At 38.4% G+C, this 19,352-nt stretch overlaps 1 protein-coding gene across 5 annotated transcripts in view; it reads right to left on the bottom strand.

Moving 5' to 3' along the window:
* The window catches only part of EHBP1 (EH domain binding protein 1), a 739,122-nt gene that overhangs the window by 112,851 nt on the left and 606,919 nt on the right, over window positions 1-19,352 (bottom strand). For all 5 annotated transcript variants that reach the window (XM_082251356.1, XM_082251359.1, XM_082251357.1 and 2 more), the window contains one exon: window positions 15,983-16,106. In XM_082251356.1, coding sequence (XP_082107482.1) covers window positions 15,983-16,106 — 124 coding nt within the window. The remainder of the gene's footprint in view (window positions 1-15,982; window positions 16,107-19,352) is intronic.

Raw genomic sequence — 19,352 nt, 5'->3', positions numbered from 1 at the left:
TTTACAGGGTGGCTAGGAATGCAATGGTTGGGTTATTACAGCACTGAAAATGAGATAGCGGTTAGGAGCAGCAGATCACTTATGCCTCATACATATGATGAGAATATTGGACAAATGATTGTCCATTTTTTTTTTTTTTTTGCATGCTAGTCTTATATTGAAAACCAGTAGGTTAATAAAGGTATGACAATTCACGTACGATAGAATACAACTTCCGAAGAGATGTAATGTGTTGTATTGTATTCTTTCATTTAAGAGCACGCGTGCACTTGGTCTTTTCCATTTTTTTTTTTTACGAATACTGTACTGATCAAATGAAAATTGTTTTGTTCTGCTATCGTATGAAAAATATTTTGTGTTTGTCCTTTTGGATAATTTTGCATGAACTGTCGTGATCGGCTCTCGAAAGCTGTGTACTAAGGATCAGTTTATTGTATGATTGCTTTTAAAGCAGTATTTTTTTGTCCAACTTTCTGATTGTGTGTACTAGGCATTAGTTTCAGCAAGCCGCTGTAATAGCCTTAGCGGGTACAGAAGCAGACAAGCATCTGAAACTAGGTTTGCTGAAGTCTTTGCAATTTATACAATTGGCTTCAACAAAAAGGTTTTAAATGGAATATACATGCTAATTGTCTTACTTTTTAGAACCAATATAATTTTTTTTGTGTGATGGGGTGCCATTAATACATCATGTAAGTAAAGCTTATCATTTAATTGCTCTCACCTGAAATGCCAAATTAATTTGAAAAGTGGAGTAACTTACAAAAAAAAAAAAAGAGATTAATTGTATACATAGAACAGCAGTGGCACAGTTAATAATTTGACTAACCTTAAAGAGCACTTCACTTTTCCTAAGGAAAAAAAAACAATCCCTTTTGGGTGATCAATGTACATTGCAAGGATTTTAACTAAATTTGTTGAAGATTCCTACCTGTTTCTGCACTATAGAAAAAGTTGTTTGTTGGATTATATCAATGTGCAAAGTGAATCTGAATGGGAGTGGCTTTTTCATTATTGTTCAGCTCATGCACTTGCAGTGTTCTAAAGAGGAAAGCTGCAGGGCCAGTGTTCCGTGAGAATTACCTACCCGTGAGAAAAACCTACCCCTCGTCACTTCCAATGCTCGGCACTGTATGTAATGCAGCGGTTACTTTAAAACAGCTATGCTGAAATACGAGTCATCTCCGCTCCGGTCACTGTCACTTCCCTGCTTTCGGCAAGTAAATATAAAAGCGGCGGCGGGTGTATGAAAACATAAATCACGGAGCGGAGAGCCGCTTTTATATTTACTTGCCGAGAGCAGGGAAGTGACAGGCACAGGAGCGGAGATGAGGAGATGACTCATATTTCAGCACAGCTGTTTTATGTAACCGCCGCCTCGGTAGGTTTTTTTCACGGTACACCGTGATCGTTTCATACTAGTGCGCATGCGCACTAGTAAGCTCCTCAGTTCTTCCATTAGGTATCCGCGGCTCTGAGCATGCGCACTGCTGCGCTGCTCAGCTGTTTCTGCCCGGAAGTGACGAGGGTAGGTTTTTCTCACGGGGTAGGTAATTCTAACGTTACACCGGCACCTTATTAGAATTAAGTAACTCTTTGGGGATGTTTCACCAAAAATATATTTTTTTATCGCAGAGGATGCCTAAAAATCTGACTTGTATCTTTTCATTTCTGGGGACGTTCTGTACACCAACTGTGTACTGAATGCCTCCAGGTTGCCATTTTGCATTGAATTTGACAGAAAATGACAGTGCTGCAGATTAAAAGGGAGCGTTTAAAAAAAAAAAAAACTAAAAAAAAAAAACATTCAATTACAGAATGACTTGCGTAGCAATTGTACATGCTAGAATTTTTTTTTTTTTTTTTTTATTTGTTGATTTTACCCCACAATAGAGCAGTTACCCCTTAAGCAACCATCAGCCAAAAATATATTGTCATCCTCTCCTTTGCTTACAAATCTTGCCATCAGCAAAGATTCAGAGTCTACAATCGCAGCTGAATTCTGTATATTGCAGATTATTGTTGGTACACTAGCAAGACAGTGCTTGTACTTTTAATTTGATTGCACTAAACCACCAGCAGGTAAAGCTGTGATAAAGATGAAACACATTTCTGATTTTCTTTACGAATAACAAAATAAAAGATTGATCTGCTTCTATACCCCAGAGAATACAGGTGAGGAAGTGCCAGAAGTAAATTGGTTGGAAAATTTTGTCAATTTTCTTAACTTGTCTCCAAAGTAAACATATATCTAGCTATTTTGATGCTGAAAGGAAGACTGGCTAAGTCTGCAGCATGGTCAAAGGACCTTGTCTGGTCCCTGTTAAAGCATGTCTATATCCTACACAATAATAACTTAAAAAATATTTGTTAATTTTAATGAGCAGAAAGCACATTACATGCAGGCTTCCAGCACAACCAAAGACAACTCTCTGTAGGGGCACCATCTTATAAGCACCAGTGATTACAATTGTCCAATATGCACTAGTAGTAGGGAATGTACAAACTGAATATGGGGATCCCTTTGTTCTATTCCATGGCCAGCTTAGGCAAAAATAACCTCAGTGTTGTATTTTACCAAATTTGTAGAGATCATTCAAAAGTCATGTGAGAAGTGCTCGTGTAAATAAACCAAAGTCTAGCTCTAGGCAATTTATATAAATTAGTAAAAAGGTGAGTGGCTCTCGCGCGATCAATGAAATAAAGAATGGCAATAGCCTTATTATAGTCACTGGTTTATTGCAGAATATATTTTGTTCAAGTTCTCCGTTGTTTATCACGCAGTGAAGGATTTTGGAATTTCTATATGTATTTTTTATTAATTTCCAATCAAATATTTTTTAATTATTTTATGTTACTTATCATGGCGGTTCTTTTTGCCACATCACATCATTTAGGCTCACTGTCACATTATTGAAGATTTATACATACTATATTACTTTATTTATTAATATTCATCAATACAGCCACACAGCGCAGCATTTTTTAAACTTTTTTCTTACAATTTATATAAATTGCCATATAAAACCCATGAAACTCCAGCATGCACCTACTGCTTTTAGAGCATAACTTGTGCCCATGAGGGTCACTTTAGTGTTATCAGGTTGCTGGGGAAATGAAAGTACGGGCAACCTAAAAATTGTTTTCACAGCTTCTATGCAACCATGAAGCATGAATGTGAGCGGCAAATAGGTTACGCATTGAATTGGCACAAACAGCAAGAATATTGATGCTATATCAGACCAATTCCATATGCCCCTGCTGAAGCATTATGTTAGGTACAACAGGGCTAATGAATTAATTAAGCAAAAGAGCCTATGGCAACCTAATACCAGTCATGGCTTGGTTCCTGTTGGTAGCACCCTGTATCTAGTGCAGTAGGTATCCTCAGACAAGACTTTGAGCTGCCTTCTATAACGCTATTCAGCTGTGCCTTTTTATCACCTATTATTACATGCTGTTACTGTCATCTTTTTTTTTTTTCTAATTCTGCTATGCTCCCACTAAGAAATGGACACATCATTCTTTTCACAACACGTCACCCAGCAAGGGAAATCTCTGTAAATCCACCATTTCAGACAGTGAGGGGCCCATGTGACAGCGAATTAGCGGTCGTACCATAGAAGGACACATTCTATTTATTTTGTACAGTCCACATAAAAAAGCTGGCATATAAACAAAAGATGACAATGGATTTAAGCCAATATGCTAATTGGCTAGTCGCTAAACCATAATCTTGTAAGATTCTGCTCGTCAAGTACTAAAGGAAGTAAAACCAGTAAGAAGACATAGGAATTATGATTGCAGCACACACAACAGGCCGCTTCTATCACAACTCTAAAGGGTATTATAAGCTAAACACTTTTTTCCCCCCTTACTGCTGAAAGATTATACTGGTTATCCCATTAAAGTTGGTAAAATGCCATTCTTGTGTCTTAAAGCTAAAGCAATGGAGGTCAAGAAGTTTATACTGCTTCTTACAAGGCGAGTGTGGATGTAATCTTCCCAAAGTTACAATAATTAATGTTAAGCTTCTTTAGCAATACGTTTCTGAAAGAAGTTGCCTGATAATATACTTAGAGCCTGGCTAGTGTTTGTGTTACAAGAAATGTCTTCTATGCAGCTCACGTCTGTCAGCTTAAATCTTTAGTCAAACGAGGGCGATGATGAGCAGCCCGACTTAGAAATGAAAAATAATACTTAGGAGCATATAGGTGAAATAGGCAGAAAGGCGATGATAGAATCCTCCGACCGCCGGTTTGAAGAACGGCATGGATTTACCCGCACCGGATAAGCTCCCTTTTCTGCTGAATGGTGCATGTTGCAGATGTGAACCCTGACAATCCACAAAGGGGTGTTTTATTTTTTTTAATAAATGCCTCTGTGCTGACATCACTGAAAGCAACCACAGACAGCGGTTTGCTTGACAGTGGCAAGGGAAAGCAAAAACCTATAAACAAATAAAAGAAACTTGGATCTGCTCTTAATAACCGAATCAATACTGGTTCAAAAAATCCAGTCATAGCAAAAGCACCCTGAGCAGAGTATACCCCTATACATTTTATTAACTGCTTTTCCTAGATGTTTGCCCAAAGCATCCCCAGTGTTCTTAGGTTTTCTTCAGTAAGATTTTTTTTTCCATCTATGGTGGTACAAAACTGGAATTGTAAAATCACTGCAATTGTGATGATAGGTAGAGACTCTTATCCACTATAAGGAAAATAATGCACTGGCCATCTCAGTATCTACATAACTGAGTAAGAATCTTAAAGACCTGGTAAAGAATTTTTTTTAACAATTGTAAAAGTTACTTTAAAGTACAATTTCAGGGTTAGTATTTTACAGGCTTTGATTTTCTTACTTCGTGTCCTTTATTCTATCTCCATTTAGAAGTTGTCCTCAAGCAACTTTTAGGGCTCAGCCACACTTTAGAGCTGCAGTTCCCTAATGTGTATTATGGTAATAGTCACCAACACACAGCCACGGATTGACAAAACCCATATTTTAACACAGTGGTGTTGATTTACTAAAGCCGTAGAGTGCAAAATCTGGTGCAGCTGTGTATAGTAGCCAATCAGCTTCTAACTTCAGCTTGTTCAATTAAGCTTTGACAATAAAACCTGGAAGGTGATTGGTTTCTAAGCAGAGCTGCACCAGGTTTTGCACTCTAATCAAAACCCAGTGTGCCACAAAAGACGGTGTGATGCATTGCCTGCTACTCTATTAGTGATTGAGGGGGCTGTTCAAAAAAATCCGCACCATGATATGTGCACTGCAGTAACATTTTTTCCCATGCATTACCACAATTTATTAGTGTGACTGAGCCCCCGTTGTGCCACAAATATTTAGAGTCTTAATGTATTGTACAAATACACAGTCGTAATGCATAGCACAAATAAACATGTATTCTACACAATCACTTCCCGCTGAATATCAATTAAGAGTTAAATGTGTAGAAATTATATGATAAAGTACCAATGAGAAAACTAAAGCTTCCTAGAGTCGGCTGTCCCATGGCAAGACCTACACTATGCAACCTTTTCAAAAATTAAGGTCTGATTAAAAACTCTTTATACAGGACACAGGTTTGTAGTTGGTGTAATCATTTTGTGTAGTGAATTAAACATTACAGGTTTGTAGTTGGTGTAATCATTTTGTGTAGTGAATTAAACATTACCTAACTGAAAACAAAAAGTGTGAGAATCAAGTCTTAGAAAATTATTTTTATCAATCAACTAAAATCCATTAAAGTAAGATTTGATAGTAAAACGTGGCAGCAATTCAAGAATCGATATGCAGTTTCCAGGTTTTCTCCAGCCTATATTTATATATATATATATATATTTATATATATATATATATATATATATATATATATATATATATATGAATAAGCTAGCCACAAATGTATAGATTACTTTTGTTCAGCCTATGAGCTGCATGAAAGAAATCTTACAGATTCCTCCATCTATGCTAACAACACGGATGGGCAAATCTCCAGGTGTAAATCATTGCATTCTGACAGCCGACATTGTATTCTGACAGCCGACACTGCCAGAATACCCATACAATGCCTGCATCTACTTGGATGCAGGCGCTGTTCAGGCAACAGTTTTACACCTGGCTCCATCAACAGAATTCAACTGAAGGATCAACCATTGTCGATACAAGTGTGGTTGATGGGGCCAGCATTATTCAGTCAAAATTCGATGCGTGTATGGCCAGTTTAAGTTATACTGAATTTCATACAGACCATACAACACTTCCTTCAATCAATGGCTTACCTAGATAAAAAGGCAATAAAAGGTAATTAAGCAAAGAGTTCCTTCCCTGTTGGGATCAGCGTATGGAGATTACGGTAGGCAAGTGATACAAAAGATAAGCAGTACGCCATACAATACAGAAGACATCAACATTAAAAAAATACCATTACACTATAGTACAGTGTAGCCTAGCCTCATATAACCCGCACAGAAAACAAGGAAAGTATCTTTTAGGGATTCAGCAAACTGAGAAATATGCTAGTAAAAAATAAATACAATAAAAAAGTAAATTTAAAATAAATGCCAAATTCATAGAAATGTGTGCAGGTTTAAAAGACAGCACCTCCTCAAAGTTTTGTTGGATTCAGTTGAAACATTCTTGTAATAATGGCATCCAGGCCCAAAGGTCAACTAAGAAAATGATCAAGCAAGTCTTCTTAAGTGGTATAGATGGAATGGAGCAGGTTTACTAACGGAATAGAGAATACTCACTTAGCAAAGTGAATGCTTGGTGAGCTCAGTGATTAACTTGAGACTCTTTCTTTTAGTTTCCTTGTACATAAATTGCACATTGACTTTTAGGGCCAATTCACACCGACCTGCACTAAAATGCATGTACATTTCCATCCATTTTATTTGTGTTTTAATGCACGCTGACGTCTGTTGACATACATTTTGACATCCGTTGACATACTTTTTGCATTTTAATGCAACACTATGGTGTGACTAGGACACATCCGAAATTATTGTTTTTCAAATGTCCTTCCTTTGATTTGCATTTTACAGATGTGCTAAAACCCACAGGTGTGAATTGGCCCTTACTGTCAAGTCCTACAGGCGAGTTTGCTGTTCAATCAAGCACAGTGATACCATAATCATTAAACCAGGTATTGGTACTTTTGGCAGTGTGGGCAGGTGCCAAGGCTGGAAAATGAAATCAGCATCTCCATAAAGCTGGTCAGCAAAGGGAAGCATGAAGTGCTCTAGAATTTCCTGGTAGAGGGCTGCGCTGACTTTAGACTTGATAAAACACAGTGGGCCACCAACACCAGCAGATGACATGGCTCCCCAAATCATCACTGACTGTGGAAACTTCACATTGGACCTCATGCAACTTGAATTCTGTGCCTCTCTTTCTCCAGACTCTGGGACCTCGATTTCCAAATTAAATGTTAATTTTCCATAGTCAGTGATGAATTAGGGAGTCATGTCATCTGCTGGTGTTGGTCCACTGATTTTTTTATCAGGTCCAAAGTCAGCGCAGCCCTCTACCAGAAAATTCTAGAGCACTTCATGCTTCCCTCCGCTGGCCAGCTTTATGGAGATGCTGATTTAGTTTTCCAGCCTTGGCACCTGCCCACACTGCCAAGTACCAATACCTAGTTTAATGATCATGGTATCAATGTACTTGATTGGCCAGCAAACTCGCCTAACCTAAACCGCATAGCGAATTTGTGGCGTATTGTCAAGAGGATAATGAGAGACACCAGACCCAACATGGCAGGCAAGCTGAAAGCCGCTATCAAAGCAACCTGGGCTTTCATAACACCTCAGCAGTGGCAAAGGCTGATCGCCTCCATGCCAGGCTGCATTGATGCAGTAATTCATGCAAAAGGATCCCCGTCCCGACCAAGTATTGAGTGCATGCTATACTGTACATGGACATACATTTCAGTAAGCCAACATTTCTGTATTAAAAATCTCTTTTTTATTGGTCTTACATAATATTCCTTTTTTCTCAGATATTGAATGTTGGGTTTTTACTAGCTGTAAGCCATAATCATCAAAATTAAAAGAAATAAATGCTTGAAATATATCACTCTGAGTAACGCATCTATATAACTTATAGGAGTTTTACTTTTTTAATTGAATTACTAAACTAAATTACATTTTTAATGATATTTTAATTTTATGAGATGTACCTGTATATTATCTAATCTGGCCAGATCAACAGTTAAAAGACTAAGGAGTAATCGATTACAAAAATAACTTCAGTGTCACAGCTGAAAGAAAGTAAACATTTTTGGCCCACTTAGCCTATACCAAGGAAACCTACCCACTGGCATCTCAAGAGACTTAGGAGGTTAACCAGTAGGTAAACTGCAGCCATGCCAAAAGCAAAATAACTGTGTGTAGAGTTGCCCTTTAACTTTCCAAAATCAATAGGAGTCCTAGGTGTATAGTTACGTGGATTTAAGAGCGATAAGTACACACTAAGCCTCTGAAGACACCAATACCGATCCTTAAAATTGAAGAGTGATAACGGCCCATTTACTGACTTGTTTTATTCCCTCATTTTTACATTTTATTCCACTTGAACTGCACAGAACAAAGCATGGCGCAGCGCAGCAGAGGAGGAAGTCTTAAACAATGGCTTCTCTATAAAAGGGTCCGCTGCTGAAGGACACCTGGCTCCCCTTTGGTGAAAGCATAACAAGTTTATTAAGTAAGCACCACCTCAGCAATTATAATCCCCTCTGGCTTCCTGGGCACAGTTTATTGGTTCAATTTTCATAACCGTGAGCATCATTAGGGCAATGCAGTAATTAAGAGTTGTTAGAAAGTGAATTCTCAAACTGCAGATTAGAAAATTAAACTATTTCCTGATTACATATTAATGGAGCACAACAATAGCAGTTGCCATAAGCTTGGAAGGCAACCAAGGGATAAATCTGTGTACTTAATTACCATAAACAATGGCTGCATAGAAATGAAGTTTTACGCACATTTCCTTCTGTAATATGTCTGATATCAGTACACACTTGACAATTCTTGTTCAATTATCTCTATTATTTAATGCGCTGTGAACGGCTCTGTGTAAATAAAATTAACCACCCCAATTACTTTGAATTCATCTAGGGACAACGTAAAAAGAGGAAAAAAAATGTAGAGAATTCACGGCAATGTCTAATCTAAAACATTACAGAAGCTTTTACTTGAATCTGCCTATATTTGTATGCTCTAATTTAAGTGTATGCGTTAATTTAATTACATTTGCCACCAATGGTCAATCAGAAGCAACAGAGCTACGGTGATTTAATTAATCCACATTCACTATACACACAATCAAGAAGAAATCTGGTGAACAGCACCGTTCTATGTTATCGGTGTGTTTTCAGCAAGAATAAAGAGAATGAATTAAAAATAAAAAAGAACCAGTTAGACTTCATGTACACGGGACGTTTGAAAACCTCTCCTGAACGCTGGAACTTGACAGCTAGTAACCGACGGTTAAAAATGTCTGTTTTGCCCATTTTACATGCCACGTTTATGTGCGCTTAGCGGCGTTTGCGTTTACAAGCATTTTTATATTGTAAAATGTTTAGAAATGTATCCCCATTGAAAACACCTATAAACAAAATGCTTATAAACGCAAGTTACCGCGTTTAGACGCTGTTACAAGCATTTGGCGTTTCAAATGCCAATAAACCTCCGTCAGAACGCATTTTTTTGCTTTAAAAAAAATGCCACTAAACTCAACTGCCTCTAAACGACTTTAAACATCTCAGTGTACATTGACAGACAAGATAACAGAGGAGAGTTCAGGGGCTGCTGAAAAAACGCCCAACTGCTCCTAAATGTCCGTTTTATCATCAGCAGTGTACATGAGGCCTTACTGGTAAAGTAGGGCAGTTTGTGGGATGTGGTTACATTTGTAGATCGACTGTTCCTGGATGTAGTAAATAATACCAATATGAAGAGTTATCCAGGTGTCATGAGTGTTCTATATGTGTTATAGAATATGGTATAAATAGTCTTAAATGCATATATTAGTTACTTATGAATTGAGAAGTTGCATTCTAATCAATAATGGGTTTGCTTGATAAGTGACTGGCATTCTGTGTGAAATATAAAGAAGTAGTATGTTTATCTAATTAATTTTCTATAGCATATATTGTTCTTATTTGTTGTCTAGCTCAGGTACAACTATATGAATGTACGTGAGAGTGTATATGATATATACATATATACAGACATACATATACACACACGTATATACAGTACATATACACACACTTCTATTTTTAATCTGCTTTAAATGGCAGAAGCTCTCTCAGGCCCTTTAACATCAAATGTGAGCACAGAGACCTGAACATGTGGAGATAAGCTTAGTTTGAGATTCTTTTTTTTTTTTTTTTATAAGCTCTTCTGAATTTTGAACCAAATACTATATGAAGCTTTGCTCAGACTCCTTTTTGCCTAGCCAAAAACAGAGATGCTCAGACTGCCCATAGCAGTTGGACTTCCAAAGTAAACAAATTCCAAGTCTTGAACAGGTATGAAAGCCTTTAGGAGATGACAACAAAAACGGCGGGGAATCAACCTTTGCAAATTCTGCAAAACTCTTGTGTCATTAGAACTTCAGGGAGATTTAAAAGACATAAATAAATGCAGTTCTGTATGTATTACTACTGTACATTGGTAAATGTATATTTTTAATGCAAGCGGCGTAAGAACCTAAATATGACCCAGTATCAGCTTTCTGCAGTTCCTATACAGCAAAACTTCGACTTGGCGAGGGAGAAAAAGTAAAAAGAGCCAATCAGTTTTGCTGCTGTGCAAGAAGAATGCTGATATGAAGAGATAGCAGAGTGAGTTGTGTGCCAGAGCTTTGCAAATCTCAGAGCTGGATGGACAGAAATACAAATTCTTTGGCAAGTAAAATAGCTCCAATATATGTATTTCATCTCTATATTTAGCAGTTTTCCTAAAGTTCAGCTGTATGAAGGTGCCGTGTTATATCCATCCACTGATTTTTGCAGTTGTGTTAAATTTTTTCCATAGGAATCCTAACGTGTCATTGTTGTGAACAGGTTAGCAGCAGCTACTCCTTGTCATAGATACCATGTAAAAATAATAAAAAAAAATACATTTGCATTTTGATAAAGATCAGTTCTCCACATCTGGTCCTGATCACCTACTGCATCTCAGCTGCTCGTCATTGTCCAAGAAAACTGATAATAGGTTTTATTTAAAAAATGTCTCAGTCATTAGGAGCATAAATATGAAGATAAACTTAGATCCCCTTTGAAAAGAAACCTTAAAATGCATACAGGGAACACAGTCTGCCTTCTCAGAACTTTCGCCCAAGTACTGCTGTAGTTCACTACTCTACCCCCTTTCATTTTTTGGCTACCAACTGGATTCAAAACTGCAGTGAAATTCTGAATGTGGTTGGTTATACAGTAAGTTGATAAAGAAAGAACAGGCTTTAGGGAACACGCTCCTAGTAAACCTGAATGCTTGCTGCAAGGGAGTGCACAGAACTCAGATTAAACATTTTCGAATTTAGGAAGAGCTGCAGAATTTGCTGGAAAGCTTTAGTAACCTACTGATTAAGGCTCGGTTCACATATATGCAAATCGGATGCATTTTGAACAGCACTGCGTTCTTAAAAACAGTCCTCTATGATTTTCAGTCCAGTTCAGGTGTGATTTCAAGTGTCATACACTTTAAAAATTCTAAACTGGTCAACGAAACCGCATCGGACTCCTTTAAAAAATCGCAATGAAACCGTGCCCAGACATAAGTGAACTGAGCCTTAAGGGCCTCTTGCACATGATACTGATATTTGAGCATCAGCATTCGTGGATGTTATTTCAGACATTTGTTTTTCACGTATTTGCGCATATTTTTGTGCGCATTTGTGTGTATGTGCATTCACGCATACAATACATTGCCATGCAAATCCATTAATCTTTATACTAATATGCACGAATCTACAGGCAGCGGCACAAAACACTGACCGGAAACATCGATTTTTCTTTTTTTTTTTTTTTAAATTTAAGAATACACAGACCTTATTTATGCGCCTGTGTGCACATACACATTGTAAACAATGGGCTGCATGTTAGATCAAATCCGAAAAAAACGAAAAAAAAAACTGTACTGAGCTTTTTCAAGCTTCAGTGTGCTAGAGGCCTTAGGTTTTTGTTTTGTTTTGTAGAATTGCTTCCTTATACCTTCATTTTTATAAAATATATAATGCCAAATCCAAAAGAACTCTGCTTTAGCAACATGCTCTTGCTAGAATAAGGAAAACTACCCTCATAAATATCCACAAACAGATATCTGAAAAATATATAAACACATATGTATAGCACTGTCTCTTTAAATTCGAGCAATAGGCAAAAGTTGTTTTTTTTTTCCATTTTGGACAGAGCATGGGAGGGTTATTATAAAATATATATTATAAAATGTTTCACCATCTGTGTCCCATTGCGGCAATTTCCCTTCACTTCCTGTCCCATAGCCAAATAGGAAGTGAGAGGAAATCCCTGAAAATTAAGGAAATTCTTTGGGGACCCCCAAAACACCAGAACTAGTGTCCCTATTTGAAGATTATCTCTCTACTACTTTTCTGGAGACAACCCAAAATTAGGGCATTTCTTTTACTTTCACTGATAATGGTAAACAGGACGAAGAGAGAGGGTGAATCTCAACAGGGGCACATACAACAATAAAAATTGAGAGGGGTTCTAATTCTCCTCATTCTATCCAAAATGAAAAAAAAAGTTTTGTCTTTAGTTTCAATAAACTTACCTGCAATCAATGAAGCCCAAAAACTTTCAGACATATATGCAGTGCTAACACTTTAAATGTGACTAAAAAAAACACACAAGTGAAGTACTGTATAAGCAAATCATAGATCCCTCAACACCAGTTGAGTTTCAGCCTGGGGTCGATCCTTCACCTCCACCAAAAAAATTCCACCTCTTACCAAATAAGAATACCCCTTATTATATGAAGGTCAAACGTGCTCATTCCACACTCATGAGTATAAAAACAGCTGGCATCGAATTATCCACAATAGGGGTGCTCTCCTCAAACGCTCCAAGGTGTTCAATATGCCATGTATTCAAAAAGGAAGTAAGCCACACATAGTGTAATATTGTAAGATGACTCAAATGTATTCAATAAATGTACTCACAAAGGAGCAGCAAGAAAACTGCATAACGGAAATGCTATCAGACAATGGCCCCCCGCCCTATGTGTTTTGTTAAAAATAATATCCTCGGGGCACATGTGTGCTTCCTGGTTACCCTGAGGATGGTATTTTAATGAAACGCGTAGGGTGAGACACATTGACGTCATCATGCATGCGCACTGTGCAGCAAATTCCCATATACACGTTTCTGGCTATATGTCTTAACGTATTTGGCTTGACTGATTGCAGAGAAGTTTTTTTTTCATTTATCATTAAGATAACATTTAAAGAGATATACATATGTGTTATAGGAATATAATGGAATATAATAAAATCTATAGGTTTATACAGAAAGGCTCAATCGTTAAATTCATACACAGGTATGGTTAATGTAAAATAATATTCCTAATATTGATTCTCTAAGGAGTTTCTAAGCAGTAAATAATACAGCCCCACATATATAACAACTGTGTTCTCTAAACCCCAATCAAAATGTTGAAGAGTAACTCCACTTATGTTGAGAAAAAAAAACATTCCCCTCTGTGTGATCTATATACATTGCAAAGATTTTAGCAAACTTTGTTGCAGATTCCTACCTTTTGTTATTCTGAAGAAATCCCTGTGTGTTTGTGTCCATGTGGTAGGTGAATCTAATGGGAGTGGTTTCATAATTATAAATCAGCTGCTGCCCTTGCAGGGCTCTAATGAGGAAAATTGCTGGGTCTGCATCCCTTTAGATGTGATTTCCTATTGGGAGTATCTCACCAAAAATGACATTTTTGTTGCAGGGGATGCCGGAAATCAGACTTGTATCTTATGCAGGGGGGGGGGGGGGGGAGAGAAACACAGGCGCCACTCTGAGTGCAGTAACTCGAGATTTATTGGATAAAATCAATAGAACAGAGGGTACTCACAAAATGAATAACATAGAGGGCTCATGACAATCATTCCGGTCGGATAAGGATGGCTCGAGCGGTGATGGTTGGCAGGCTGTGAGCGGTAGCTAGGCGCTCTTCCTGGTCCCGGGGACACACAGAAGCCGATCCGTCGTCACTTCCGGTAGCGTGATGACGTCAGGGCACCAGCGACGCCTGAAGAAGGAGCGCATGCTCCGAGAACGCGTCATCACCCTACCGCAAGTGACGACGGATCGGCTTCTGTGTGTCCCCGGGACCAGGAAGAGCGGCTAGCTACTGCTCACAGCCTGCCAACCGTCACCGCTCGAGCCATCCTGATCCGACCGGAATGATTGTCATGAGCCCTCTATTTTATTCATTTTGTGAGTACCCTCTGTTCTATTGATTTTATCCAATAAATCTTGAGTTACTGCACTCAAGAGTGGCGCCTGTGTTTCTTCCCCAGTTGGCTCCAAGCATTCTTCTACTTGTCACTTGAGCTGCCTCAGGAGTGCACCTTGGGATATTTTATGGACTCCCCATTTATGGACCTTTTTATGGACTTTTCATATATGGAATCATACTTGGATTTATATATGGACTTATGAATTATTCCTTTATCTTATTGACAACCCTTTTTATTGGTTGTTGTGTTTAGTGCTACTTGTGAAGTCCCTGGTGAAACTCTTAATACCCGTTGTGCGCCAGCTGTTTGTTTTTTATTGTATCTTATGCAGACTTCTGGGAAAATCAGTGAGCCAATCACACAAGCAGGAAACAATGTTTTTGGGGGGCGTGCTGTACACATTCTGTGTACAGAACACCCATAGGTAGCCATATTGCATTGTATTTTACAGAAAAAATACAAAGCTGTAGATTTAAACGGAAAGGTAATTTTTAACAATTCAATTACAATATGACTTGAGTCGCTATTGTATATAGTATTTATATTTTTTTTTATTTGCTATTTTTTCCTCCATGAAAGTGGAGTTACCCTTTCAGCTTTCATGTTTTGTAACTGAAGAAAAGGTATTTGCCATAAATCGATTTTTAGCTGTATTTTTATATTTCATTTAACGCTTTCAGCCAATTTAACAAAATACTAACAAATGTGTGCGGGATTTGTAAAGTATATATTAAATATATGTCACTGAAAAAGAGAATGGAAAGCTGAGACAGCATATGAACTACTGAACAAATAAAAAAACATAATTCTCTAGTACATACATGTTTTATACAAGGCACAAACATAAATTATTTTAAAGTTGTGGCAATATTCCTGATAAACTCAAAAAATGATTTTGTCACTATAATCCAAAACCATTTTGTGCATTATGCTTCCGTTTATAAGAGACACAGATGAGCAATTTGTGCCCCCGCCACATAAATATATATTCTAAATAGATGTATACCGCCCTTACAATGCTGTAAATCTATTTCCTCTCCACAATCAGATAGCGGTGACAGCTTTCAGTGAGATGGCAGTCTATGTACAGCGTGTTTCATGAGGAATATAGCTGGCTAGCTTCCTTCTCTTCAGACACACACACAACACACTCTGCCTATTGAATCTGTAGAACACTGAAGATCTTACTATTTTTTTTTTTTCTAAGCAGGGGCATATCAATGAGGCACAGATATGTATTCAGGCTCTGCATGGTTGAGCACACTGTTCAATAGTGCTGGCTCACACGATATCAGGGCGAGTTATCACTTCCCATGAAGGCACTCTTATCACCAGGGCCCAGAGAGGTGGCAGCAAATCGCAGCCTTTTCATTTTCAAGGCAGTTCTGCTGAACATTCAGGCTTCAAAGATTCACACTTCCAAAACTCTATAAGAGTTTGTGAACGCTCAATTTGCCAAAACTGTTTACAGTGTAATTGGGCACCGTACCTGTGTCCATGAGATAGCGGAGGCGGTTCTCCACCAGCGCGGCACGGGTGTCAATTTGATTCTGCTCGTTCTCTAGGGCTGCCAATTCTCCAACTACATACTGACTGGTGTCTTTGAACCCTTTCTGTATTAGAGAAAAAGAGAAGGAGAGAAAGAACAAATAAGAGGGGAGACATCACTTGTAAGTTGACTTTTTCTTTCTTGCGATCACTTAGAAAAGCACTTACTCGGCCAACAAAAGCCCATAACACACCACTCTCAAGTGCCAGAAGAGCACAAAAATATATAGTGATATTCTATCATATACTGGAGGGCTAGCTCTTCACCTGATATTTCTACACCTCTCTTATCTACGCAAAGCTAATTCTGAACTGGATACACCGGATAAAAAATATATGTTTGACTTGTATCTTTCTCTGTCTATCAAAAGGATCAAGAAAAACAATTATTTCATGAATTTGTAAATTTAAAGGCTTGCATTTGAAGACCCTTTGGCTTTCAGATCATGTTTAGATATAAGATGCTAGCAATGGTCCAACAGCTGTCAGCACTGATATAAAGCACGCTGGATGAAAAAACCCAACTGTACAATTCCCATATCTGCTCATCTATGCAACCTATGTTGATTTTCACTGTCCCCTTACATAATATGGAAGTTCGGTTTATATTAAATTTCATAGAAAAGGGCTTAGAGTTTAGGTAATGTGACTGCTTAGCCTCTTCTGTATCTGCCCCCATAGTAAGCCACTTGCTATTAAGGCAGATGTGCAGGTTGCTCCAGAGCTGTGTGTGGCCATAGGCACACACAGTGCGGCTTGGACTGGCCCCCAGTTTCTGTTCAGCTGTCTCTGTGTGCTGTGAATGCAGGAAGAGGGGAGAGAGCTGCTACAGATGGTCCAGCGTTGGTAAGTATTTGGGGTGGGGGGCATTTTGTACCTTAATGTAGGGAATGCATTAAAGTGGTTCTAAAGTCAAAAGATTTTTTTGCCTTAATGCACACAACTCAGGCTTTAGAGCAAACCCGCATGTGTGCCACCATAGGAAACAGCTTCCTATGGTGGCAAAAGCATAGAGGAGCCTAGAGTACGGGTGGATCCCAGAAGAGGAGGTTCTGACTTTAAAAACCTTAAATAAAGAATTTAACTTAAAAAAATATTACGACTTAAGAACCACTTGACCTCTGGAAGGTTTTACCCCTTTTATGACCAGAGTATTTTTTTGATATTCAGCACTGTGCTAACAGCAACTGAGCAGTCACGCAACACTATACGCAAATGAAATTTATATAATTTTTTCTCACACAAATAGAGCTTTCTTTTGGTGATATTTGATCACCACTGGGTTTTTTATTTTTTATTATATAAACGAAAAAATACCAAAAATTTTAAATGTAAAACATATCCAATATATAAAAAAAAATCAAATTTCTTCATAAATTTAGGTCAAAATTGTATTGTGCTACATGTCTTTGGTAAAAAAAAATCCCAACACATGTATATGAATTGGTATGTGCAAAAGTTAAAACATCTACAAACTATAGTATATATACTGGAATTTACACAGCGTTAGACGCTATACTGTAATGTCAGTGACTCATAGTGTGACGGGAAATCTGGCGCTAACAAACACTATCTGGGAGGGTCACTGACAATGACATTGCTAGTGACACTAACAAAGTCATCAGTATTAATACTGACAATACACTGACACTGTATTAATGGTAGGCAGGGGAGAGATTAACTTTTAGGGGCAATTGAGGGGTTAACTGTGTGCCTAACAATGTGCAATATGTGCTGCTTTTACTTTCTGATCTGGATGTTTTTTCTCCCTGCTTTGCTGGGAAAAGAAAACAGCCACCTTTATGTTCTTATGGACAAAAGGTTCTGTGTTTTTGTAAACACAGAACTCTGTCTGTGATTGGACACAACCGATCGGCTGATTTCAGCCAACATCCGTGCCTGACAAAACTTGTGCGGTGTACCTTCACAGCGTGAGTCGAATGGAGGTGCGCACAAGCATTGTCCTGCCTGCCCGCAATAAAACTACTGTTGGTGGGCGGCAAGAAGTTAACTGTGCTCAATGTGTTAATTTAAAAACACTGGGGGTTTCCTCCTCATCATAAGCTGAGTCCCTTCGCTTCAAGTGTCATTTTTTCTTTGTTATGATGTTTTCTGGTAACCCATGGGATATTGTCTTCCTCATACTAGTTTAATCTTTGCCTATCTAAAGACGTATATACCACTCTTGTTGTTTTTGTTTTAAAACCTGAATAAACTTTGTTAAAAAAGAAAAAACACTGGGGGTTTAATATTACTTTAGGTGTACCCAGAAACATGGGAACATTACCTACTGGTAAAGATCTATATATTATATGAACCAGCCAAACACTGGCTGAGATTTCTAAATGTTTCTATATTTCTAACATTTGCCAATCACTACTGTTTTCCCCAAGAATAGAACAGGGGCAAAGGGCAAGTATGTTAACATTATATTAGCTCAAAAACAAGATCCATCTAATGCCTATGGCCATTTTAAATGGCTTGTCAACCCAAATGATAACTGAGCAACAGTTGCAGTCCTATCGACTGAAGGGATAGGCTGGCTCCTCATTTTGGGGCCACACTGGAGTTGTAATTCTCCTTCCACAGCTGAGATAATTTCATTGCTCTTTTTATTTTCTCCATAATATAAATTTTTTTTTACTAACCCCTACACTAGGCATCACTAAATGGTGGACCACGGTCCACACTACGACTGAGTCATTGTCCTGTCCAGACCCAGAGAACCTACTCTGGTGGGTGAGGGGGGGGGGGTGATGTACAGGGGCAGAGAGCACAGCTCTAGGGGGCAGTGCTGATGAGGGAGTAATGTAAAAGGGGGAAAGATGTGAAAGGGGCAGAGGACATTACTGGGGAGGGCAGAGGGCACTACTGTGGGGGGTGATGTGAGAGGGGCAGAGGACACTACCATGGGTGCTGATGTCAGAGGGGCAGAGGACACTGCTGTGGGGGGGGGGGGTTGTGTGAGAGAGGCAGAAGACACTGCTGTGGGGGGCAGTGTTGAGGGGAGGGGTGATGTGAAGGGGGGTACAGAATACTACAGAGGACACTGATGTAAGATCAGGATTGTGATATAACAGGAGGGGGGTTGTGATGAGAAGGACCTGAGTCATTGGACAAACATGCAATTCTGACCTCTGCTGAAAGGATCTTACTGATCGGAACTCTTTAATTCAATCTCCCTGCTCTACACAGTTGTGCCGATCTGTGCCCTAAAATCCTGAGTTCTTAAAAGTCCCAGAGAGGCATTGGAAATTATTACACTATTGAATTCTTTAAAATGATCAAAAGACTGAAAATTCAGTTTTGAG

Source organism: Pelophylax lessonae (genome assembly GCF_965119305.1).
Source record: "Pelophylax lessonae genome assembly, chromosome: 3".
In the NCBI taxonomy this organism is placed as follows: Eukaryota; Metazoa; Chordata; class Amphibia; order Anura; family Ranidae; genus Pelophylax; species Pelophylax lessonae.
This window is presented reverse-complemented; position numbering and strand designations above follow the sequence as displayed.